The 18,685-nt window shown below is 39.6% G+C and overlaps 1 protein-coding gene across 6 annotated transcripts in view; it reads left to right on the plus strand.

The window, feature by feature from the left end:
* The window catches only part of ANO5 (anoctamin 5), a 64,631-nt gene extending 57,340 nt beyond the window's left edge, over positions 1–7,291 (plus strand). For all 6 annotated transcript variants that reach the window (XM_072866040.1, XM_072866042.1, XM_072866045.1 and 3 more), the window contains 4 exons: positions 106–311; positions 1,409–1,590; positions 2,712–2,817; positions 3,530–7,291. In XM_072866040.1, coding sequence (XP_072722141.1) covers positions 106–311; positions 1,409–1,590; positions 2,712–2,817; positions 3,530–3,751 — 716 coding nt within the window. In that variant the 3' untranslated portion in view covers positions 3,752–7,291. The remainder of the gene's footprint in view (positions 1–105; positions 312–1,408; positions 1,591–2,711; positions 2,818–3,529) is intronic.
* Positions 7,292–18,685: the final 11,394 nt, after the last annotated feature.

Here is an 18,685-nt window from a genome sequence, read left to right on the forward strand (position 1 = left end):
AGAAGTTTGCTCTTTGTCTGCAAGTGGCAACTTGCATGTTTCGTTGTCACCCTGAGGGTACCGTTGTAGGGGCAGATTTTGGCACTTTTCTTTTCTCCCTTGCAGTTATTCAGTTTGGATTCATTACTCTCTTCGTGGCATCCTTTCCTCTGGCTCCCCTTCTTGCTCTGATGAATAATATCCTGGAGATTCGAGTAGACTCCTGGAAATTAACCACTCAGTACAGGAGACCTGTGGCTGCGAAAGCACATAGCATAGGAGTTTGGCAAGAAATCCTGAACGGAATGGCCGTCTTGTCTGTTGTCACTAATGTAAGTATGTTAACTGTGCTACATTAACTTTGATTCTTCCGTGTACTCAGAATTTGCAGATTTAAAAATCAGCTGATGCTTTTTCTCCTTCATCAACAGTATTCACTTTATCGCATGCTACCCTACGGAGATACGGTCAAACCATTTGGGGGGTTTGGCTTGTCCGTATGTTGACGACATGCAGCTCCCAATCCACATTTCATTAGACCATAATCTTTCATTCGCTTGTCTGTCTTTTCCAGTGTTTTGGAATGGCATAAGCCAGTCTGAAGCTTAGTCTGATGCAGCACACTGATTGCCCAGAGGGGACTGTAGGGGACAGGAGAGGTGGATTAATTTTGTCGGACGGATGACATTTCTGTCTTGTCGTTATGAGGCCTATTCTGTGGGAATTCTGCTCGTTCAACTGCTTCTGGATGCCCCTGTGGGGCCAGTGGCTCAGAGTACTTTTTATAAACTGGAAACGAAATGCTATGCTAGTATTTCATCTTAAGTATAAAGTAAAGCAGACTGCTGAGCAAAAGAGTTGCCTCTTTTTAATGTAGAATAGTAAACAGTATCAGATCTGCACATGTCTTAGGCAGCAAACCCCCTTGCAGGTATTGCCTAATTAGCAAGGTACCTGAGCATCTTAAATATCTCAAGTTTCTTGGCAAAACGTGCTGGTAGCCATTGTTTCCTTTTTAAATACAGCTGGAGAAAATGGCTCCCCTTCTTTCATAAAGTGATCACACACTGGATTCGAGTTCATCCTTTCTCACAAGAATTCAAAACCACATCTCCTCTTTCACTAAGGAGTGCTGTTATCACAGATAGAAGACAGTTTGGTGTGAGGGGATATTTGGGATTTGGTGCCTCTTGTAAGGACTGTTCACGTATTTTGTTCGCCGAGTGCTGGTCCTGGCAGCAGAGGCTGCAGTCAGCATCTTTACCAAGGTAAAGTGCCCTAATCATGCTCACCCTTGCTTAAAAGATCCTGGGTTATGCCACAGAGTCACAGTACCAAAACCCCTGTATGAATCTGCTCACAAGTTTTGTAAGTACCTTAAGTTTTGTTAAGGTACTTCCTCATCTTCTTTTCCCAATTTCTTTTTCAGGCTTTTATTGTTTCATTCACATCAGATATGATTCCTCGTTTAGTTTACTACTACGCTTATTCTGAAGATGAAGACTCGCCTATGTCTGGATACATAAACAATAGTTTGTCAGTGTTTCAAATCTCAGATTTTCCTGACAAAAACAAGCCTCAACTGAATCCAGAGAACCTTGTCATATGCAGGTTGGTGTTGGTGTAATAATAAATATTTTATCACTTTGTTTAGAATACAGCATAACAAGTCAATGCAGATGTAAGTAGTCCACTAGAAGTTAAATTATGTCATTCTCATCATTCTGAAGTGTGAGAGGTAATATTTAAGCTATTAACAAGGCAGTGCTTGAGATGGTGAGAGGTCATGCCAGTAACAGAAAAAAATCACCTTTTTGTTGTTTATTAGTCTCATTGCTAACAGCTTTTTGTTTGTTTTTCTTTTTTTACTTAATTAAACTATTGATTTTTGAGTGATGGAGGAGATTGATATCCTTAAGGTTGCAAACTTCAGCCTATATTTTCAAAGGTTTTTAGGCTGCAATGCCTAAGTGGACAAGGAAGTATCCTTAAGGGGATGTTTAGATTCCAAAGCTGAAAATGAGATATGGTATTTAAAGTCAATCGTTACTGTGCTAGATACCACCAAGGATCTGGGCCATCCTCCTTTCATTTAAAAAACAGTCCTTTCTCGCTAGAACAACCATTGGAGGTTTCAGAAGAATTGAGAAAGAACTTTGGAGAAGTCCATGGTAAAAGAAGAGTACTTGTTTTGATACAAAATAAACCCCAAAACAAACCAACCAAACAAAAAACCCCCAATATTTTAAGAAGCAGCTACATTTGTATGATGTTTTAGGTTTAAAGCCCCAGGAATCTTTACCCGATTTATACACGTGAGTGTAGAACACGTACTCAAGACTGTCCTTCCATTAAACCCTGCGTCTGTCCAGTCCATAATCTGTCCACATCTGTTGCATTTATTCAATACTGGTCCGTTACTGTGTGATACATTCCATCACTCATCCTGTATTGTTTGATCATTGCCCAAAAAAAAGTGACCGATGTACAATATTTCACTTCCCGCACATCCTCACCTCTCCTCTGTTGCTGTGAATATGAGGGTGTTCAAGCAAACGTAAGATAGAAACAAATTGAGAGGCAACCTTTTTCTGCAAAAGGAAATAGACCATTTAAAACAAGGTGAAAAGGTTCCTTAAGTGACAGCTGTATTTGCCTGTAAGTGTCACTGAGCTTGTAGTCTGTCTCAGACTGAATATGACATTTCACCTTTGCATGTCTTTATCCAACAGGTACAGAGACTATCGATATCCACCAGATCATGAGCGGAGATATTTACACTCTATGCAGTTTTGGCACATTCTTGCTGCAAAACTGGCCTTTATAATTATTATGGAGGTATGTTCTCTACCAAATTTCCTTCCAAAATTGGTACCTTACAGATTCTCTAGGTAGTTAGTAATGTTACAGAAAATAGAATTGCTGAGAGTATAAAATAGTTTCTTCCCTAAGTAATACCAAATACTTGTGTCCTAAATGATTGCTATAACTAGGTCTTTTAACTTCAGGAAGTTAACCTCAGAGTAAGAAATGTGAAAACAGCTGAGGAGACTGCTAGATTTGATGGAAATAAAACAGCAGAATAAAAAAGGTCTCTATGCAGATGGAAAAGACATGAACCACCAGGACTAGCACTTTCACTCCTCCTGGTTTCATTGAAGTGTTGTATGCGAGATGACTGTATTCAAAATCCAGAAGGCATTTTGCAGTGATGTATATTGGCTAAAAAAATTGGCTAAAAATAGCTAAATCAATAATTTGAATAACTGGCACTTCAGTATTAAGCCACTGTCTTGCAAGTTCTAAAGGGAAGAGGGAGTTTGGAATGAGAAAGTTTCTGCATGAAAGGAAGTGTTTTCATCTTCGTGCCCATCTCTCATACACATTATTTTGTTATGTATTGTTCCAGGACAGCCAAATGAAATGTATTCTGTTTGTGAACAGAAAGAGAAGTGATCTATTTGGTGTTAAATAAAACAATAGGTGTTTCATTTGGTAATGAGTTGTTACATTTATCCTGGCTTCCTTTTTTTTTTTTTTTTTTTGGCAGCATGTTGTATTCATCGTCAAATTCTTTGTAGCATGGATGATTCCTGATGTCCCTGCAGATGTGAAAGCCAAAATAAAACGTGAAAAGTATTTAACACAGAAAATCCTACATGAGTATGAACTTGAAAAACTGAAGGAGAGACTGTGTCAAGGTGATAAACAAGCCACGGAAAAGGAGTTCATCGCCACAGAAGGGAGAATGGAGTTATCCAGAGCGATGTAGTTGAAAAAACAACTGTTTGGGATTTAGCTCATTTTAGCTTTTTTTTATCTGTGATTTGCTCAGTATATGCATCAACTTGAAAGCTATAGGACAGTTTCAACCCTTTGCTTTCACTCCAGAGATTTTAGACCTGTCTTTAAAAGTCTTACTGAGCATTCTAGGTTTAGTAAATCTACTTAGCTGTATGACTTCAGCACTGTTTTCTATTTACCCATCACTTTGAAGAGTAAGTGTAATCTTGTAATCCTAGAATTTGGATTCCCAGTGTAGGGAATGTTACCCTCAAAGGGCTCACAGGATATAATGCTGTCATTACCACCAAGCCCTCCCCCTGTTGCTAAATGCAAAGTTCCAGGCTGTATCCCAGCTGAATGAAAAGGATATCATAGAGGACTACTGCTGTGGAAAATGCTGAGAATTATTATTTTTATGAGATGATCATTTAAATAGGAGAACACTCCTGATAGACGGGTTAGGGTTTGGGGCTTTTTTTGCGTCCACTATGTCTTATGAAATATTTGTTTGCAGCTTTGAACTTCTATACACTTTTTAGAAGGAATGGATTTTTAAAGATATATTGTCTTAATTCCACTTGGAATTATTGATAGGCACAGAATTCAGTTAATACATACTAATGAAGGAAAAAAAACCCCCATAATTTATTTTCGTTAAGATATCATCTGCCAGAGTTTGCTCTTTAAATGCAAATATGGTGGAATCCTCTAATGACAGTATTTTTTGACAAGATGTGTACAATTTGGAGAAATACAGCTACTCTATTTCTCAGTCTCAAAAACTGCCATTGGAAGATCATGCTTGATGTTAGTTTTGGCCAAAGCTGCTCCTTTGTTTGGATTCTCTGCGAATGCCAACACAGGGCTAAAGCTGTGTGTCTGTGCTCGGTGCATACTATGGAGTACGACTGCACAGTGCAGTGGATTGGGAGCTGGACCGCCACACTAATTGATCTAGCTGGATTGTTTGTACATGGATTAGTATTCAAAAGATTTTAAGCATGCCAAATACTCTATGTTTACGTTGTTATTGTCCTTATACATAGGAGCCTGGGGGGGTTGGTTTGGGGTTTTTTTGTTTTCTTTTTAATCTTTAAGAAGGATTTTTTTTTTTCTGTTTTGTCATGGGGCTTTTCTACAAAGCTATTGAGTTTATAAATATATAATAACTACTCGTGCAAAGTAGCTACTGGCTGTTTATGAGTGTGCCCTCATTTTATAATTTGAAGCAGTTAGGCATTTTAATGACTTTGCTGTATATTTAAAACATATCAACACTTCCATGCTTAGTGCCTTGTTTATTTGCATTTGGCAAAAGATGTAAAAATGATCACTATGGGGAAATGCGTATTTCCAAAGTGTGCTTGCAGGCATCGTGATACTGTGAACCTGCACACATAGCTGTACAGTGTTAGCCAAACCATGCCTGCCTTGGCACACTTCTGTTTTAGTGCTATGCGAGCTGTTCACAGAGAGCAGTTCATACCTAGATTGCTTGGATTACCTAGATTAGCACCAGACTGTTGAGTTCTCTCATGCTGAAATACACTAGCTAGAGAGATTAGAGATTTTACTATATTTGCACTTTGAAAGTTATACTGCCTTGCAAGTATACACAAAAAAATTTAGATTTGTATTCCATATCAGCCAAATGATGTACTGTTTATTACATCCACAACCGAAGGTTTCCGTATTTTGTTTTAGCAGACCTAGCCTACGTCTCGGAATACTTGGCTAGTAACCTTAATGTTGTAACAGAGTTTTAAGTCAATGCCTTGGGTGGAACCATCATTATTAGCAAAAGTTTGAACATTGAAGTGCCTACCTCAAACAAACATCACATGGTTTGGCTGCCAGTCAAGGAGTAGAAGCAGATGTACATTTCTCGTTACTGTAAGTTACTCAGCTTTGTTGTGTAAGTTTGCTTGATAAATCAAGCATACTGGCAATTCATGTTCATGATGAACTGACCATGTTCTTGAATATTCAGATATATTTGAAGTAATGGATTTATTGGAGGAATGCATGTATAAATAAATTAGCTCTGCTGCTTAATGTATAAGCCAAAGAAGAGTATCAGTCACCACAAGTCTGTAGGCGACACCAGAATTTACACAATGCAAGCACTTTGCTGCTTCTTACACATATCCTGTTAACTAAACTGCTTAATTTAGATTTCACGGTTTTGTTACTGTTAGCAATGCAAACAGTTGCTTCAGACGGTAAGGTGATGAGATGCAAAACAGTATTTCTATGCAAAACATACAATCTGATTGAAGCTGAAAACAGATTTGAAAATTCAGCATTAGATGCACTATTCCTGCTTATGGAACACGAGTTCTTCAGGTCCTCTAATGAAGTGTCCTAATATACTACACTTGAAAAGATGTCAGCAAAAGAGATGTATTGTGAATGAATAATGCTGTTTAAAAGCAAGATGGAGGAAAACAAGGCAATACCTTAGTTTGCGATACAGCATTGATATGCAGACCCTGAATTTGAACTGATGGTTTGACCCCTACTTCTTGCTTCTTTCAAACTTATTTTTTGTGATCACTTCCTATTTAATGCTATACAAACAGATGTTTTGCATATGTTGTATCATACAAGAGAAAGTGGAAAAAATCTGGGATCAGCTTATTTAAAAAGAAATATATATATATATTAAAAATATATCATTACACTTCATAGCATTACTACTTCCTATATAGAAACTGTTGAGAAGAGAATGTGTTGTCATATTAAGAGCTAACGTCAGATAACAAAATAAGTCTAATGCCTCTTTACATAATAGTTTGCCTTTATTTGTCATTAAGCAGTATTTTGACAAAAGATTACTAGTATGATTAGGATTATAACGGTTCACATACATACACATTTCCCGAAGCGTTCTTGAAAAGTGACAAAAATAAGAAAAAATGGACTGGTCAGCTTGGGGATGTGCTTATTCTCCCTCTTGGAATGTTTGATTTTGATGTGTTTAATAGAAGTATCTAAAAGTGTCCTTTAACCAAAGTGAAGATAGTTCTGTGTTGGAACTACAGTAATTTAAGCAACAGTAGATTGCTTCATTAGAATTAGTTAGAAGAAGAAAATTGGCCTTTCAAGTGTAATACAATCAGGGATTTTTGTTTTCCAATTAAAAGTTAGGTTTTTTACCTTGGAAAGATTTCATGTGGTATGTTCTAAGCAAATGACTGCAAAATAAGAGTGCTACTATAAGACACTATACTGTTTTTTCTAGAAGATTTTGTTATTACGCTTTTACTTTTTTATGTAACACAATCAGTTTGAGACAACAGAACGGAGTGAAAATAGATGGACTTTCCTGCTGTTCTATGTGTACTGCTTGTTTTGACTCGTACTGTCATGTAATCGGAGTGGCATTGTTGTCTGCTGAGTATGTTGCTGATATATATGATACACTAATGTTGGAATAATTTTTTTAAACGTTGCATTCAGCTAACTTATATATGTACATTTAATAAGATCTAAATCTGGCAAATAAAGCAGTGTTTATTTTTAATGTGCTGTCACCTTGTTTTTGAAAATCCCAAGAATTCAGAGAGGAGCTGAAGTGTTAAATGCCCAGAGAGTCTCCTGGGGAAGAGTGTTCATACAGACTTCTGCAACTCCTTGCAGGATGTTTGGATGCTGTATATAGATTTCCTGCAACTGTAACTTCACAAGTTTCTTACTCGGATTATTGAAGAAAGCCTCCATCTGACTGCCGTCTTCCACTTGACAATCACGTTGTCCGACTGTCTTTTCTGTCTTTGTGCATTTTCTTAAGAATGAATTACCCAGGAAAACCTGTACTAAGTTCTGCATATGTTGTAGGCGATGCACATGGCCCGAGATGGCATGAGTGTGTGACAGCCCATGAAGGAATTTAGCTTTGCAAATTCCTTACATTAGAAGACCACACTTCAGTGAAAAAGACTCAGCACTTTCATCGTCCTTTAGCTACGGTACAAACAGTATGTTAACACACATTCGTTTTCAACCAAGCTGCTTTTCCCTTCATTTTCTGGATACGGTTTTTATTCTTGCGATGCCAGGACCTGAGGTGACTTCTCAAGTTCTCAGTCAGTCGCACACACAGTTTTCACACGCAGCGTGAGTGGTTCACATACGTGCACTTAAATAGCTTTGAGCACGTATACTGGAAAATAAGGCAGAGCTAAAGCTTTTCCAAGGGACTGGTAAAGTCTTACTGTTCGTAGATACCTCTACATATTTTAATCTTTCTTAAAACTCACTTCTGGCACCAGTGTAGGGCTTCGGATTAAATCAGAGAATCTGGATTCAAGTTTATGACTTGCTCTCAACAGACAGCATCAGCACGTTATCACTCCTGTTATACCACGTTATCAGAACTTCTCTGGGAACAGGGTCACCTGCCAGATTTGGTAGGTCATTTCCTTTGTAACTTTGAAATGATAAATTGAGAGATGCCACAGCAGCAATCAAATGAAAGAAATGTGTGAGATGAATAAAACAATCTTGTCTATATTAAAAAAAAAAGAAAAAAAAAAAAAAAGACCAAAACAAGCAAGGTGTAACTGTATTACGCAACTACCGCTGTGCTGGTTACTGAGGGGTGATAGGTTACTTAATTAGGTATCAAAAGGAAAAATAAAGCGTTAAGAAAGCTGGAGAAGAAAGTGGTAGCAAAAGGAAAGTGAGAAAGGAGATAAAAAAAGACGAAGGCACCGTAGCTCTGCAGGATATAGGAGATATTTATGTATTATGAAAGCGTTAAAAGTTTTCAGGTGCATTCAAGCTTTGATCTTGGAGGTTAAACCTTGCCTCCACTGAGGCCTGTGGTAAATGGGTAATGAAGTTTAATGGGGGCGTACAATTTCATCTAAAGCCAATTACATTTTATAAGAAAGAGTAGCATGGTAATTTGTGAGACATTCACAAATGCTGGAACACACCTGGGTCTCCCCATGCTCAGAGACTGTAGCTACCCTTCAAAAGTCTTAATTCCTTCTTTTATCTTGTGCAGTAAATGAAGAGGTGCACCAAAATTTTGGTGGTTGTACTTTTTGCATCAGAAAAAAAGCTAAGGGCATCTAATTTGCTCAGTGTCTTCATCTACCCAGATTAAAGTATCTTTCTAAAAATAAGTCCATGTTTATTCTATGCAAAAAAATGGTCGGGAGTACTGATTAGAAGAAATGTTTCCAACATGTGCATCTCAGTCAAACTGGTGTAAAATACATTGTCTTACAGGAGTAGAAAAACGTGTAACCCATCCACTAGTAGATCAGTGGAAAAGAACGGCAAGATGTGGAAGAAACGATATCCCAAGATCTGAAATCTGCACATTTCATGTCTGTTTCAGATGTGTGGGCTCTGCAACAGATAAAATCTTGTCTAATGTTCCTCGCAATGTTCAAAATTAAGAGAAAACCAGTGTTTCTGAAAATAACATCTTAAACATGGCATTGAAAATACATTGAGGTCAGCACAACTGTACCAATGGCAGCTCCTGCAATCTGAGAGCCCAGCTTGTAACTGGAAGGAGATTGAGAACGACGCACGGCTGAGACGCAGGGGATGGGGCCGGGGTTCCTAACGTCCGGTGCAGCAAAGAGGTTGTACCAAGAGGGGGCAAAGGCAGCCCTCGCAAAGGACTGACTTAGACGTGAAAATCTTCCCTAAACAGATGGAAAGAAGTAAAGGGAAAAAAATGATGATCATTACCATATGAATGATAACAAAATAATTTCCAGAATATCTGAATTACTTTGTAGCCTCATTGAGCCACAGCTACTATTTCTTGTCTGGCTTCCTGCATGCTCAGGGTGGTCACAACAACTCTGCGGCATAGTCTTGGCACCCTTAAAAAGGGATAGCTAAATTAAATCTTGTTCTGGTTTTAAATAATCAGTTGTCTCTACCCAACACTTACATCATTCAGATGCAGCTCAGGAAGTTTTTTTTATGTAAGCATGTGTACCGAGAAATCTGCTGGGAGATGAGTAGGATGTGAAATTCAGCAGCCGTATCAATTTTTGGAAGGCACATATGCACATTCCCCTGCAATAATTAGTGACTATGCTTTCTCAGTCAGAAATGAGTCAGTCTAAAACATTTAGTAAGGGTATGATTCTTTTTAATTCTTTTTTCAACTCCTCAACAAACCAGTGCTGTTAGCTAGTCAGAAACACATTTGTATTTGAATTACAGAGTGACCTAGCTTTGTCCTTGGGTGTTCTAAACATCCAACGCTATTCAGCATTTCAGTTTTGGTACTGAAAGACGTAGGGGACATCATAACTACTTCTGTAGTCAAGAGGCATTAAGTAAATGAGCCTTTTTGTTATGTTGTCCCTTCCGTACCACAGTAGGTTTGAAAGGCTTTGTGTTGCTAGTATATCTGAACCATGCCATCCTCAGCAATGAAAAGCCGTGGTGGAAAAGTTCTGTATCTGATGGCCCCTAATTCCATGCATCTCCCATGCTGATGGCTTTTACTAAGTTGTCTCAACTAGTGCTCGGTGCAATACAATAGGAAGCCACTGGTCAAGCAGCATGCGCTGCACGCTCACTGGCTCTTTTAATATGTTTTCAAAAAGGGATAAAAATACTCCAGACAGAAGGTTTTAGCAGGAAAAACTGATAGGAAGGATGGATTCTCTGCCATGTTACAACCTCATCGCAACAGACAGTTTTGCTATCGGATTCTCTTGACTAAACGTTTCTGTTGACATTAGCCCATTAGTAGAGTGTCAGCAAACAGTAACGCTACCGTTAAGCCTGTTTTCTGCTTGTAGCATCTATAATATTCTTCACATAAAATCCTGGCTCCGTCTATACTGATGGAAATTGTACTATTATTTTCAGACGTGGCCAAGATCGCAACATTTCTCTAACAAAGATCCAGGTAAAAAAACCCAGCTGAAATAGGTGGACCAAGAGATTTCCATACAGCTCACCACAAAATGGCAATCTGTTAATTTTAGGGTGTCTAGACTTCATGCTGCTCTAAGCAAACTGCTAGTGCATTGCAATCAGGAAGGATTCCCTGCTTTCCCCTTTCACATAGGATTGCCTCTGTGTCCTGATGGCTTTTTTGGCTTCCTCAGAAGCAGTACAGGAAACAACGTGGCAGTAGTACCAAACACCGAATCCTAGGTGCCAGGTCACACTTCCACTCATCTGCTAACAGAGGCTTCCTTGCATGGGTTTCGGTTTCTCAGCTAGAAGTGAGATTCATGTGCCTCCAGAGCATCCTCCCAAGACGCTGCAGAGTGTGAAGGGGCACATGTCAGGCAATAGAGAATTGTGCTGGGAGAAGGATATTTGTGTTGATGTCACATTGCATGAACATTTCAAGAAATAGTGCTTGTATCTCAGCCAAGAGCTCAAGGCACTCTGTGTCAATGATGGTTCCTGCCACTTCAACTCCACTGAAGCTGGCGTGCGTAGGTTCAGGCCAGAGAAACAATGAGAGGTGATCCTGTAGGGTGTGTCAGGGGTGTTTCCTTGGGAAAAGACAAACATTCCAGCCCTCTACTTTTTTCTTTTTTTAAAAAATGGGACAGTCTGATATATGACCATAAAGGGATTTTTTTTTTTTTTCACAAAGATTTCTAAGCAGAAAAGTCTCATGTTTTGAGTGAGGGAACAACGAGATCCTGTGTGTTTTATGGTAAGCAATAAGTGGCTCAATGCTTTTTCATTATATTTTTGTTGCTGTGCACTCATGTGAAAATAGCAAATGAAACTGTGGCTACAACCAGCCTGCCACGATGACTTGTGTTTTAATTAGAAGATGCCACAATATGCCGAGTCACCACGTACCAATGAACAACATTCAACTTTTTCATCAAATGAAAGCACTCTCCCTGGGATTGGTAAAAAGATGATGATCCAGTTAATGGGGTCACTACTGTGATTAGAGCTGAAGGAGGTGACATGGGTAGAGGAAATCAAAGCAGAAAGAAACCTGCTTCGTACTTTTACTGTAGTTCAAAGCGCTAGGGTTACCTGCTGAGCATGTGGAGGGAACTGAATTTAGCAAGGAACTGTGAAGTCCTTATTAATGACTTTATCTTCAAAAGGGGGAGGGTGAATAAATGGAAGTGTAAGGGCTCATGAACTGGAGAAGATAGAAAAACTGAGGCACCAGAGAGGCTTGAAGACAGACCATGTAGAGAAACGCTATGGAGACTTGTTAATATTCAGATGTGTAGAAGAAGCCTTTAAATGTAAATGCTAGTCTGTCAGCAAGTCTCTCCTGCCTAGGAGAGAGGAGACAATTTTATTAGCAGTTAATACAGGAACTGAAATGGGGCATCCAAGAGGTTGATTGTGCGGGGAAGGGAAAAGCAGGCTTTCCTCTGCTTTTGCACCTGGAAGAAATTAAATGCAAAGAAATCATTTGGAGCATTTGCTTCACTTTCAGTGCTAGGATAAACTCCACCTCAAATGTCTACCCAGCATAACCAGACACCTCCCTGTGCACAGAGCAGCCGCCCCAGCTCCTGCGCAGACACCGCCACTCATCAGTGATTTATTCACGCATGTGTCATTGCAGGGACCTGACTCATTCCTGGGCACAAAGACAGTCACAGGAGCAAGACCTTTTCCAAAGAGCTCAGGGTGTCTGATGAAGATGGGGCAAGTGCTGAGCAAGGTAACTTCAGTTTCTTTTGTGGAGAGAGCAATTACAACTTCCTATAAGGCTACTTTGGCAAGTTTCTTCATTCTGCAATAAATGCCAATTATTTGGCGTATATTTGGCACACAAATGCACAAAATTCTCAGTCATTCGGAAACTTTATAATTAAACCTCTGTCCTGCAAAAGGGTTGATATTATTTAGCGTACGAAAAGCAAGTGATATGGGATCATTGTCTTCGAAGAACATGTTCCTTGTCGCTTTTTAAAGCACGCTGGAACAGCAGCTGGGCCTGGAGGTGTTCCGATAGGGCCAATCCAAAGCAGTACGTAGGAATTTCTCTGTCGATTTTAATGCCTTTGATCAGACCATAGTGATTTGTCAGTAAAATGTCAAACGCCTAAAAAAATGAAGACAGTCCTACCATAAATCTCTTCTCAGAACTGGCAATAATGATACAGGCAATCACAAGATGTTCATGTTAACTGTAACGCAGAGAGAAGATGTCTGTCACGTAAAGTGGAAACATCGTGCTTTATGTCTCTGCATTTGGATAGAAAACAGAGACAGATTTTTGTGGAAATGCAGATACCGTCTTGGACACTGTTCACAGGACTTTTCTTCCAGGGGCTTTTTCTTCATCCCATCTGTGGGGTGGAATGAACATCTCTGTTATCTGGATTTTCATCTTCCAGGAGAAATGCTGGACTCAGAGAGCATGATTTTCCTTTGCAGCCTGGTTTTAGCTGAAACCATGTAGCTCCTAACCCTCCCCTTTCTGATTGCCATTTGAGCCAGCTGCACTGTATCTTTTGAGATGTGTTTTGCAAGATAACCAGGACAGTTCACCATGTTTGCTACTACAGTAACATCTGTTTTGTCACATGTCGGAGCGAGGATCACTATTTGGCCCTGATGCATCTACTGAAATCCTTGAGGGTGTTAAACAGTGGTGGGTTCTGATTTGCCTCCCCATATGGACAATGACTACCCTGGCCAGTGTGCCAGTCACCTCCGTCGTCAGTGCTCAGACGTGTCCAAACAACAACCGTATTTGTTGCATCTACGTAGTTTCCAGCTTCACCTCTCCAACACTCCTCCTTTCCTTGAGCTGTGCAGTTTCGGGCTGCTTGCTGCCCTTCGTTGGTACTCGCTACTGTTAACTGCAGCAGCATCAGGATGCTGACAAATGGAGCCCTCTTTTCCTTTTCTTAACAGGAATAAACTCACCAAACTTAGGTATTCCACTCACCAAACTTAGGTATTCCATTTTTGCCTTCCTTTGTTTTCTTTAACCCTTGCGAAGAAAAACTTGCATCTTTTCGAGAGCATGGTGGCCCACCGCCAGGAAACCCGTTGGGTGGGTGGACACTTGCTGAAGATGGCAGCATGCAGCCTAAATACTTGCATCAATCCTATCTGCTGGTTCTTAGCTGGTGGGGATTTTCGAGAACAGGTTGTTATCGGAGTAGTCTCCTCATTTTGTAACAGCACAATTCAGAAAAGTCAGCAGCAGAGGGCATCTGTATAACTCCAGCCTCCCACAATATTAGCTGAAGAAATGAAAACTTTTCTGCCATTGAAATCAATAGCAAAGCCCCATCGACTTCCCAAGATGGGATTACACCGTATATGTAGGAAACAGACTGACACTCACGCTGATATTCTAAAGACTGCTAATTTGGGCACCTTCAGGGATCATGCAAAATGGCTTCAGGCACCGCAATTGGCAGTCTCCAACCCTGAATATTCTGTGATTTTGAATGAAGTGAAATAGGCAATGAAAAACTAAAATTATGCTTTCAAAATTTTCTTTTGAAGACTCACAACTGATCTCTTCAACAAGATTTGTTTGTTTCTTTTATTGCTTTAATACATCCCATGTACTATTAGAAATGCCAATGAAAGGAGTTAGCACATTTTGACCCACCATTTTTGGCAAATGAAATGATTCCCCTACTTTTATTTCCCGGTTGTTAACCCATTTTTTCTAAAATAGGATTTTTCATGAAAGAAACTTCTATGTGGACAGTTTTTAAACTGAAAGAGCTTTAAATCATACAAAATTTTCTAAATGGTTGTTAAGTATGCTTTTGGGAATATTTTAAAATAATAAGAACAGAACTTTTCTTTTTTTTTTTTTGTTATCATCAAAGGCAAAAAGTTTTCTACTTCTTGCGATTCTCGATCTTTGATCTTGTTCTGCAAGACTGAGTTACCAATTCACACATTCAAGTTGCATTTCAGCTACTTGCATGTGTGGGTTGTCATGTGGCCTTAATGCCAGACAGACTAGATATGCTTAGTCGCCTATTCGTATTAGCTGGAGAACTAATCTCAGGCCAATTCATAAATAAAAGTCCTGAGAAGTATCAGGTATTTGAATGTAATCAAGAAGAAAAAAGTTATTGCACATGCTCAGTTTACTCAGTCTTCCCTCCTGATGCACAAAGAACTTCTGAGCCTGACTTCTCTTGGAGTAGCTCCTAGCAGAAAAACCAATGAAGTTACACTTTGGTCAAGTATTTGTTAAGGGTATCAGCATTGGGCCCAAATATTTAGCAACATGATCAACTGTTTAGAGTTATTTTAATTTTGCAGGTGATCTTTTCCTGTTTATGTTCCTCTAACCTTTTGTGAAAAAACAAGGATTAAATTAAGAAAAAGCTTGGAGAAGAAGGTGATTCAGCTGTCCTGTACATTTGCCATCCCAAAAGCCATTCAAACGCTGAGAACCGCTGGATCTGTAAACTGCTCGTTACCCTACTACAGGGAAATGGGGTAGATGAGGCATGGGATGATGAGGCATAGGGTATTTTGGAAAAAAAGAATATACATGTGAAACAGAAACCCCCTTCACCCCCCACAAAAGGTCTAGTTATGGCCTACTTCCAGGCTGATAACCTGCCCGTGGTATGGGAAAGCAATTCCAGAACGCGAATCGTTGTGAGATTTCCTGCAAAAATGCTAGCACTTGGGAGAAAGTCCTATTGTATTTAAGGTCATATTCCTTGAGATTGAGTTTGGGTAGAGAAACTTGGGCTGTTTTTTACACTATCTGACCTCCCCGGGCTCCACATGGACTTAAGAGAGAATCTTGCTCTCTCTTTCCCTCACTGGTCATATTTTCCCTTCTCCTTCAGGCTGTATGATTGGTCACCCATCCTTTTAGTGAAGAAGGATTAATGAGGATCATTTTGAAGTCTATTAGAAGTGCTGGAGAGTATAGGGCAGCTTTTGAAAGACAAGCAATTGATTTATGAAGCCTTTTGGAGAACACTAGTCAAGGTACAAGACCTGAGCAAAGGAAAGATGCCCATGTAGACCAGGAAAGCGTGCGCTGCGTGAAGCCCTTAGGTGTAATGTTAACCAGATGCGAAAGTACCTCTCAATGATTTATGATGTGCACTGATGATGGAGCACGCACTGTTCAGAGAGTGGTTAATATTCTTGTCATAAATGGAAAGAAATGGGCAGCCTGCCAAGTAAATTTGTCTGTGAAAAGCAGAAGACCAACTCAATTCACCAAGAGTGACTCAGTAATATGAGACTGATTGAACTCATGGATTCAGTGGAGATTTTTATTAAAGATAAGCTGCCTCCAGGGAAAGGTGTTTCCATGAGCCATGGGGGCCTCATAGTAAAGGAGAATTTGGAAGTGAAGAAGACGTGACTGATGGAATGGATTTTTAGGGACTATTTGCTTTCCAGCCATTCAGTTAGGGGATATGTAGTTATTTCAGAGCTTTGATGACTATGTGATTATTCCTAACAGAAAGTCAAAAAGCCATGAACCCTGTTGTTCCAAAGGCCACAAAGGCTAGCCTTTGTAACGCTTCTGATGTGTTCAGCCCTTCAGAAAGCAGAAGACATCCAGAAAAAAGGAATATATAACAACATGTTAGGTGTAAATGAATTGGCAGTCTCAGAGCAATTACTGGACACATGCATCACTCCAAAACAAAGCAAAATAAAACAAAATGAAAATAGGTACAACTAGTACCTTCCTTACTGAATTAAAAGTCAGTCTATCATGATAAGGGGAAAAAATGATCTGCACAGAAAACATGGCACGATTTGGATCCCTGTAAGAAAGTTTAGATCCTTTGTTCTGGAAATAGCCCCAGTGATTTTATTGGAATTATATACAAAGTGAGACTTACAGTTTGGAGCTGCAGGAAAATATTAAGTGAGAGAGAACAAGAAAACAAACAGCTAAATTTAACAAGTTACGTGTTGCAGAAATTAATTACCTAGCTGCAGCCCCCAGGGTGTGATCTCAGGACATCTGGCAAACAGCAATAGAACTGTGCTCGTAGCCTACCTTTTCTTACATATTTATACACATTTCAGTCTTGATCTTTGCTTGGCTGTAGCGTAATGCATATTTTTCATGGATAAAGCAGGCTTAATAGCTAAGAAATACCTGTTCCTCAAGGGGGCTTTAGAACAACCAAATGGTAAGACGATTTTTGAGGAACTGGCATCACTTCTGAAAGGAGAGCATAGAGGATGTGAAACTGTGTATAGAAGGGTTCTCAGCTAAAGATAGACCACTGGTAAAATGCAGTGTGCACATTAAAGTTAGTTGCATATAGAAGGCCAAATCTTGAATTCCTTTTTTGATATTCTGCAGAGACATGCCTCCTGCTGAGTTAGGTAGGAATACAGCCCAAGCAGAGACCTTGACATTTGTCTTTTTCCCTCTTTAAATTGTTATTTTCTAATGGATTGAGAAGTTTCTGTAACACTAAAACAGAGAATAAGTAGCATTGCCCTATAAGAGCTTTCTATCTACACTTTAGTATTTGGCTTTGGCAAACAGAGTGGGATTCACAGATCATACACCACAGCATACAGAGATAGCACTAATGGTAATACCAATCACTTCGCCAGCTGTGAGAAAAAAAGCCAGTTAAGAACTGCCCATAAAATAGTGCCCTTTGCGTAGAAAAGGGAAGCAGCCAGAAAATCTTTGCCACACGAGGAGCCAGAAAGTGCCTCAAGTACAGTATGAGTTGTAATAATCAGACGTAACACAGTAAAAGTCCATGGTGAAGGCCCAGTAGATGTCAGCTGTTAAGCTGAGGGCTGTTGGGCTGAAAACCAAAAGACAGAAAAGCTTGTCCTGGCTTTCATGATGAAAATGCCAACTTAAGAGACAGACAAGCAAACCCTGAGCCTAGTAAGGGCTGAAGGTTGAGCATAAGTCTTTTGAACAGTTTGAACTTCCAAGTCTTGTAATTGACCACTAAATACGCAATTAAAATTCACCTCCTCTGTAAGAGAAGCCTGGGAGTAGCTAAAGGCATCAGAACTGGTCACACGGAGACTGAGTCACACAAGAATCGATGGGGTCAGTTTGACCCAGATGGAAATGAATAAGCCAGAGGCATTCCTTGAAACATCTGAATTTCTGTCTAACTACATCCAGAGGAACCTGAGAAGGAAGAGGAAGGACTGACTTGGAAGTGAATCAAGACCATGCTCCTAAATGTGTGGATATGCCTGGCTTAATCTGGTATATCTATATATAAAATTAAGGTGCTAAATAAGGATCCAGAAGCACTCCACCCATTTCAGTTTGTGCCTGTAGAGCCTATTCATGAGCAGCGCCACTGTAGTGTAGCTGTCAAAGCTAATATCACCCCATGGCACTACACAACACATTTGGAGCCACAGCTTCCTTTAGTGGAATCAAGTAGTTAATCCACCAGCTCTGTGATGATTTATTTATAACAAACAATAAGAAAAAATAGATATAAAATATTTACTCTTAAGCACCAGATTATAAAATGAAATGCACATAAAGCCTAAGCTTGAGGGTGTTCCCTGTGACATTTAGAAAAGGGATCTGAATTGAGAACTTGATATTTTTAGTTACATTTAGAGATCAGAGATATTTCAAAATGGATGGGTGGAGTGCTTTGGCCTAAAGCTAGCTATGTGATACCCCGATCTTCCCCCCTGCCCTATGGAACACAATGTAATCCCCATTGAGCTCATTAGCAGTGCCCTAAAATAAAGCAGAGGTTTTCCTGTTGTCTTGAATTATGTGCTGCTCTAATGTTTCCAGGGGATGAGGAACATCTTATGTATTCAACAAACCAACAGGAATAGCGGTCCCTCAAAACCTTTTACAGTCTTTGGCTTTCCTTTGTATCTTGTGGTAAGAAAAAGAACATTTGGACGTTTCTGCCTTCAAACCCATGGACGTGTTCTCCAAAGAAGGTATCTAGCACTTCTTAAGTATTTATTGTGTAAAAGAGGTGAGACCCTTGTG

This window comes from Ciconia boyciana, chromosome 6 (genome assembly GCF_034638445.1).
Source record: "Ciconia boyciana chromosome 6, ASM3463844v1, whole genome shotgun sequence".
NCBI lineage: Eukaryota > Metazoa > Chordata > Aves > Ciconiiformes > Ciconiidae > Ciconia > Ciconia boyciana.